Genomic DNA, 9,511 nt, shown 5'->3' on the forward strand with positions numbered 1-9,511 from the left:
TCTATTATATCTACTCTGTCTATATTTTATACCTATATTATATCTATTATATCCATATTTTATCCCTATATCTATTATACCTATTATGTCTATATTTTATATCTTTATCTATCTATTATGTCTATATTTTATACCAATATCTATTATATCTACTGTGTCTGTATTTTATACCTATATCTATTACATCTATTATATCAATGTTTTATATCTATATCTATTAAATTTATTATGTCTATATTTTATACCTATATCTATTATATCTATTATGTCTATATCTAATACCTATATCTATTATATCAATTACGTCTTTATTTTAAACCCATACCTATTATATCTATTATGTCTATATTTCATACCTGTATCTATTATAACCATTATGTCTATACTTTGTACCTATATCTATTATTTTATACCTATATCTATTATAATTATTATGTCTATATTTGATACCTATATCTATTATATCTATTATGTCTATATTTTATCCTTATTTCTATTATGTCTATATTTAATACCTATATCTATTATGTCTATATTTTATACGTATATTTTATCTATTATGTCTATATTTTATACCTATATCTATTATATCCATTATGTCTATGTTTTATAACTATATCTATGAAATCTATTATGTCTATATTTTATACCGATATCTTTTAAATCTATTTTGTCTATATTTTATATCTATATCTATGATGTCTATATTTTATACCTATATCTATTATATCTATTATGTCTATATTTTATACCTATAGTAATTATATCTAATATGTCTATATTTTATACCTATATCTATTATGTTTATATCTTATATCTATATCTATTGTATCTGTCTATATTTTATACCTATATCTATTGTATCTATTATGTCTATATCTTTTTTTTTTTAACAGGCTTAATTCACTTTATTTTTCTTGTATAAAAAGCCTATGTTGTAGCCACAGCTGGAGCCTGGGTCCGCTGCACGGGGACTCTGGTGTGGGTCTTGACAAGGTGGTCAGTGAATTCCTGATAGGTAGACTTGGTAAAGACAGTCTCCTTCCACAGGTCAGGGGTCAGGTAGCTGTAGGTCTTAGAGATGGCATCAAAGGTGGCCTTGGCGAAGTTGCCCAGGGTGGCAGTGCAGCCCTGGGCTGAGGTGTAGCAGTCATCAATACCAGCCATCATGAGCAGCTTCTTGGGCACAGGCGCTGAGACGATGCCAGTGCCCCTGGGTGCAGGGATGAGGCGCACCAGCACAGAGCCACAGCGGCCTGTCACCTTGCAAGGGACGGTGTGGGGCTTGCCGATCTTGTTCCCCCAGTAGCCTCTGCGCACCGGGACAATGGAGAGTTTGGTCAGGATGATGGCCCCACGGATGGCGGTGGCCACCTCTTTGGAGCACTTAACACCCAGGCCGACGTGGCCATTGTAGTCCCCGATAGCAACAAACGCCTTGAACCTGGTGCGCTGACCAGCACGGGTCTGCTTCTGCACCGGCATAATCTTCAAAACCTCATCTTTGAGAGAGGCCCCCAAGAAAAAGTCAATGATCTCAGATTCCTTAATGGGCAGAGAGAAGAGGTAGATCTCCTCCAGGGACTTGATCTTCATGTCCTTGACCAAGCGGCCCAGCTTGGTGACGGGCATCCACTCCTCATCCTCGGCCTTGCCTCCGCGAGCTCCGCGGCCTCGGCCCCGACCCCGTCCACGGCCAAGACCGCGCCCCGGATGCCACTGCCGAAACCTCCGCGGAAGACACCGCGGTTCCCCATCTCAGGGCCACCAGGGCCTCCGGACCACCCCGCTGCACTGGCGTCATCCGCCATTTGGTGTTTTCTCGGAGAAGAAGCTTATGTCTATATTTTATAGACATATCTATTATATCTATTATGTCTATATCTTATAGACATATCTATTATATCTATTATGTCTATATTTCATACCTATACCTATTATATTTATTATGTTTTTATTTTATATCTATATCTATTATATCTATTATGTCTATGTTTTATAACTATATCTATTAAATCTATTATGTCTATATTTTATACCGATATCTATTATGTGTATATTTTATACCTATATCTGTTAAATCTATTATGTCTACATTTTATAACTCTATCTATAATATCTATTATGTCTATAATTTATACCTCTATCACTTATATCTTTTAGGTCTATATTTTATACCTCTATTATATCTATGATGTCTATATTTTTACCTCTATCTATTATATCAATTTTGTCTATATTTTATTTCTCTATCTATTATATCTATGATGTCTGTATTTTATACCTATATCTATTATATATATTCTGTCTCTATTGTATCCATTATGTCTATATTTTATACCTATATCTATTATATCCATTATATCTATATTTTATACATATTTCTATTATATCTATATTTATACCTCTATCTATTTTATCTATTATATCTATATTTTATACTTATATCTATTATACCTATTATATCTATATTTGATATCTATATCGATTATGTCTATATTTTATACCTATATCTAACGTATCTATTATGTCTATGTTTTGTGCCTATATCTATCATATCTATTATGTCTATATTTTATACCTGTATCTATTATATCTATTATGTCTCTATTTTACACCTATATCTATTATATCTATTATGTCTATATTTTATACCTCTATCTATTATATCTATTATGTCTATATTTTACAACTCTATCTATTATATCTATTATGTCTATATTTTATACCTCTATCTATTATGTCTATGTTTTGTACCTATATCTATCATATATATTATGTGTATATGTTATACCTATATCTATTATATCTATATTTCATACCCATATCAATTATATGTATTATGTCTATATTTTATACCTATATCTATTTTATCTATTATGTATATATTTTATACTTACATGTATTATATCTATTATGTCTATATTTTTTACCTATATCTATTATATATATTATGTCTATATTTTATACCTATTTCAATTATGTCTATATTTTATTCCTATATCTATTAAGTCTATATTTTATACCTGTATCGATTATATTTATTATGTCGATATTTTATACCTATATCTATCTCTTATGTCTATATTTTTTACCTGTATCTATTATTTCTATTATGTTTATATTTTATACCTATATCTCTTATGACTATATCTTATACCTATATCGATTATATCTATTATGTCTATATATTATACCTATATCTATTATACCTCTGATGTCTATATTTTATACCTATATCTATTATATCTATTATGTCTATAATTTATCCCTCTATCTATTATATCTATTATGTCTATATTTTATAATTCTATCAATTATATCTATTATGTCTATATTTTATACCTCTATTATATCTATCATGCCTATATATTTTACCTATATCTATTATATCTATTATGTCTATATTTTATATCTATATCCATTATGTCTACTATGTCTATATTTTATACCTATATATTATATCTATTATGTCTGTATTGTATAACAATATCTCTTAAGTCTATATTTTATACCTATATATATTATATCTATTATGTCTATATTGTATACCTATATCTATTATGTCTGTATTTTTATACCTATATCTGTTATGTCTATATTTTATACCTATATCTATTATGTCTATATTTAATACCTATATCTATTATATCTATTATGTCTATATTTTATACTTATATCTATTATGTCTATATTTTATACCTATATCTATTATATCTATTAAGTCTATATTTTATACCTATATCTATTATATCTCTTATGCCTATATTTTACACCTATATCTATGATATTTATTATATCTATATTTTATACCTATATCTATTATATCTATTATGTCTATATTTATACCTATATCTATTATGTCTATATTTTATACCTTTATCAATTATGTGTATATTTTATACCTATATCTATTATGTCTATATTGTATACCTATATCTATTATATCTATCAGATTTATATTTTATAATTATATCAATTATATCTATATTTTATATGTATATCTATTATATCTATTATATGTATACTTTATACCTATATCTATTATATCTATATTTTATACCTTTATGTATTATATCTATTATGTCTATATTTTATACCTATATCTATTATACCTCTTATGTCTATATATTATACCTGTATCTATTATATCTATTATGTCTATATTTTACATCTTTATCTATTATATCTATTATGTCTATATTTTATACCTATATCTATTATATCTATTATGTCTGCATTTTATGCCTATATCTATTATATCCACTATATCTATATTTTATAGGTATATCTATTATATCTATATTTGATACCTGTATCCATTATATCTATTATACACTATTTTATACATATATCTATCATATCTATTATGTCTATATTTTATGCCTATAACTATTATATCTTTTATATCCATATTTTATACTTATACCTATTATAACCCTATTTTATACCTATATCCATTATATCTATATTTTTTCCTATATCAATTATAAGTATTATATTTATATTTTATAATTATATCTATTATATCTATATTTTATACCTATATTTATTATATCTATTGTCTATGTTTTATACCTCTATCTGTTTTATCTTTTTTTATACATATAACTATTATATCTATTATATCTTTATTTCATACCTATATCTATTATATCTATAAATTTACCTGTATCTATTATATCTATTGAGTCTATATTTTATACCTATATCTATTATATCTATTATGTCTCTATATTATACCTATATCTATTATATCTATTATGTCTGCATATTATACCTATATCAATTATGTCTATATTTTATACCTATACCTATTATAACTATTATGTCTATATTTTATAACTATGTATATGTCTATATTTTATACCTATATCTATATCTATTATGTCTATATTTTAAAAGTATATGTTATGTCTATATTTTATATCTATATCCATTATATATATTATGTCTATATTTTATATCTTCATTTATTATGTCTATATTTTACACCTATATCTATTATATCTGTTTGTGTATATTTTACACGTATATCTATTATATCTTTATGTCTACATTTTATACCTATATCTATTATATCTATTATGTCCAAATATTATACCCATATCTACTATGTCTATTTTTATAACAATATCTATTATATCTATTATGTCTATATTTCGTATCTTTATCTATTATATCTATTTTGTCTATATTTTATATCTATATCTATTATAACTAATATGTCTATGTTTTATACCAGTATCTATTACATCTATTATGTCTGTATTTTATACCTATATCTATTATATCTATTATGTCTTATTTTATACCTATATCTATTATATCTATTATGTTTATACTTTAAAACTGCATCTATTATATCTATTATGTCTATATTTTATACCTTTATCTACTATAACTATTATGTCTATATTTTATACCTATATCTATTATATCTATTATGTCTAAATATTATACCTATATCTATTATGTCTATATTTTATACCAATATCTATTATGTCTATATTTTATACCTATATCTATTATATTTATTATGTCTATATTTTATTCCATATCTATAATGTCTATATTTTCTACCTATATGTGTTATATCATTTATGTCTATATTTTATAAGTACATCTATTGTATCTATTATGTCTGTATTTTATAACAATATCCACTATGTCTATATTTTCTACCTATATCTATTATATCTATTATGTCTATATTTTATACCTATATCTATTATATCTATTATGTCTATATTTTATACCTATATCTTTTATATCTATTATGTCTATGTTTTATACCTATATCTATTATGTCTATATTTCATACCTATGTCTATTATATCTATTAGGTCTATATTGTTTACCTCTATTATATCTATTATGTCTATATTTTATACCTATATCTATTATGTCTATATTTATACCTATATCTATTATATCTATTATGTCCATATTTTATACCTATATCTATTATGTCTCTATTTTATACCTATATCTATTATATCTATTATGTCTATATTTTATACCTATATTTATTATGTCTATACTTTATACCTATATCTATTATAATTATTATGTCTATATTTTATACCTCTATTATATCTATTATGTCTATATTTTATACCTATATTATACCTATAATGTCTACATTTTATACCTATATCTATTGAGTGTATATTTTATACGTATATCTATTTTATCTGTTATATCTATAATTTGTACCTATATCTATTTTATTTATATTGATACCTATATCTATTATATCTATTACGTCTATATTTTATACCTATATCTATTATATCTATTATGTCTTTGATTTAAAACTATACCTATTATGTCTGTGTTTTATACCTATATCTATTATATCTTTATTCATACCTATATCTATTATATCTATTATGTCTATACTTTAAAACTGTATCGATTATATCTATTATTTCTATCGTTTATACCTATATCTATTATATCTATTATGTCTATATTTTATACCTACATTTATTATATCTATTATGTTTTATATTGTATTCCTATATCTATTATGTCTATATTTTATACCTATATCTATTATATCTATTGTGTCTATATTTTATACCTATATCTATGATACGTCTTATGTCTATATTTTTTACCTATATGTATTATATCTATTATGTTTATATTTTATACCTATATCTATTATGTCTACTATGTGTGATATTTATACCTATATCTATTATATCTATTATGTCTATGTTGTGTACCTAAATATATATTGTGTGTATTTTATATCTATATCTATTATATCTATTATGTCTATATTCTATCCGTATATCCTATTATCTGTTATGTCTAACATTTTATATCTATATCTATTATATCTATGACGTCTCTATTTTATTTCCATAATCTATTATATTTATTATGTCTACATTTAATACCTATATGGATTATATCTACTATGTTTATATTTTTATCTCCATCTATTATAACTATTATGTCTATATTTTAAACATATATCAATTTTATCTATTATGACTAAATTTTATACCTATGTATTATGTATTTATTTTACACCTATATCTATTATATCTATTATGTCTATATTTTATAACCATATCTATTATATCTATATTTTACACCTATATCTATTATATCTATTGTATCTATATTTTATATCTATATCTATTATATCTATATTTTATACCTATATCCATCATATCTATTATTTCTATATTTTAAACTTCTATCTATTATATCTATTATGTCTATATTTTATACCTATATCTATTATATCTATTATGTCTATATTTTATACCTATATCTATTATAACTGTTATGTCTCTATTTTATAGGTATATCTTTTATGTCTATATTTTATAACTATATATATTATGTGCGTATTTTATACCTGTATCTATTATGTCTTTATTTTATACCTATATCTATTATATCTATTATGTCTATACTTTAAAACTGCATCTATTATATCTATTATGTCTATTTTTTATACCTATATCTACTATATCTATTATGTCTATATTTTATACCTATATCTATTATATCTATTATGTCTAAGTATTATACCTATATCTATTATATCTATATTTTATACCAATATCTATTATGTCTATATTTTATACCTATATCTATTATATCTATTATGTCTATATTTTATACCTATATCTATTATGTCTACTATGTGTATATTTTATACCTATATCGATTATATCTATTATGTCTAAGTTTTATACCTATATCTATTATGTCTATATTTTATACCTATGTCTATTATATCTATTAGGTCTATATTGTATACCTCTATTATATCTATTATGTATATATTTTATATCTATATATATATGTCTATTATTTATACCTATATCTATTAATCTATTATGTCCATGTTTTATACCTATATCTATTATGTCTCTATTTTATACCTATATCTATTATATCTATTATGTCTATATTTTATACCTATATCTATTATGTCTATATTTTACACCTATATCTATCATAATTATTATGTTTATATTTTATACCTCTATCTATTATATCTATTATGTCTATTTTATACCTATACTATATCTATAATGTCTACATTTTATACCTATATATATAAGTCTATATTTTATACGTATATCTATATATCTGTTATATCTATAATTTATACCTATATCTATTTCATTTATATTTGATACCTATATCTATTATATCTATTATGTCTATATTTTATACCTATCTATTATGTCTATATTATTATATTATATCTATATGTCTATATGTCTATAATTTATACTCTTATATATATAGTCTATATATTTCTATACCTCATCTTATATCTATTATATCAATTATGTCTATATTTTATCTCTATATTATTCTATTATGTCTATATTTTATAACTATATATATTTCTATTATGTCTGTATTTTAACCTATGTCTATTATGCTTTATTTTATACCTATATCCATTATATCTATTATGTCTATATTTCATACCTATATCTATTATTCTATATTTTATACTATATATTAATATCTACTATGTTATTTTATACCTCTATCTATTATGTCTATATTTTATACATATATCTATTATGTCTATATTTAATACTTATATGTATTATATCTACTATGTCTATAGTTTATACCTATATATTATCTATTATGTCTATATTTATACCAATATCTATTAAATCTATTATGTCTTATCTATTATATCTATTATGACTATCTGTTATACCTATATCCATTATATCTATGTAATAGATATATAATTATATATCTATATTTTTATATATAGATTTTTTATATAGATTTATATATTGATTTATATATAGGTTATATATAGTTTATATATATGATTTATTATAGATTTTATAATAGATAGATTTTTAGATATATATCTATATATATATTTATAGCATATCTATTATATCCATTTTCTCTATATTTTATACCTCTATCTATTATATCTCTTATGTCTATATTTTATACCTCAATCTATTCTATCGATTATGTTTATATTTTATACCTCTATCTATTACATCTATTATGTTTATATTTATACCTCTATCTATTATATCTATTATGTCTATATTTTATTCCTCTACCTATTATATCTATATTTTATAACTATATCTATTATATGTATTATGCCTATATTTTATACCTATATCTATGATATCTGTCTATATCTATTATATCTATTATGTCTATATTTTATACGTATATCTATTAATCTGTATTTTATACTTCTCTTATATCTATTATGTCTATATTTTATATCTATATATCCCTTATGTATATTTTATACCTATTTCTATATATCTATTATGTCAATATTTTATACCTATATCTATTATATCTATTATGTCTATATTTTATACCTTTATCTATTATATCTGTTATGTCTATATTTTATACCTATATCTTTTGTATGTGTCTATATTTCATACCGATATCTATTATATCTATATGTCTATACTTTATACATATATTATTATATCTATATTTTATACCTGTATTGATT

General features: G+C 22.3%; 1 protein-coding gene across 1 annotated transcript; it reads right to left on the bottom strand.

The window, feature by feature from the left end:
* Window positions 1-902: 902 nt before the first annotated feature.
* Window positions 903-1,804, bottom strand: LOC115899898 (40S ribosomal protein S2-like). Its single transcript, XM_030938353.1, has 2 exons — window positions 1,776-1,804; window positions 903-1,675 (listed from the first exon to the last, which is right to left on the bottom strand). The coding sequence occupies exons 1-2, from the start codon at window positions 1,802-1,804 to the stop codon at window positions 931-933; spliced, it is 774 nt and encodes a 257-aa protein (XP_030794213.1). The 3' UTR covers window positions 903-930.
* Window positions 1,805-9,511: the final 7,707 nt, after the last annotated feature.

Source organism: Rhinopithecus roxellana, chromosome 10, assembly GCF_007565055.1.
Source record: "Rhinopithecus roxellana isolate Shanxi Qingling chromosome 10, ASM756505v1, whole genome shotgun sequence".
Taxonomy (NCBI): domain Eukaryota; kingdom Metazoa; phylum Chordata; class Mammalia; order Primates; family Cercopithecidae; genus Rhinopithecus; species Rhinopithecus roxellana.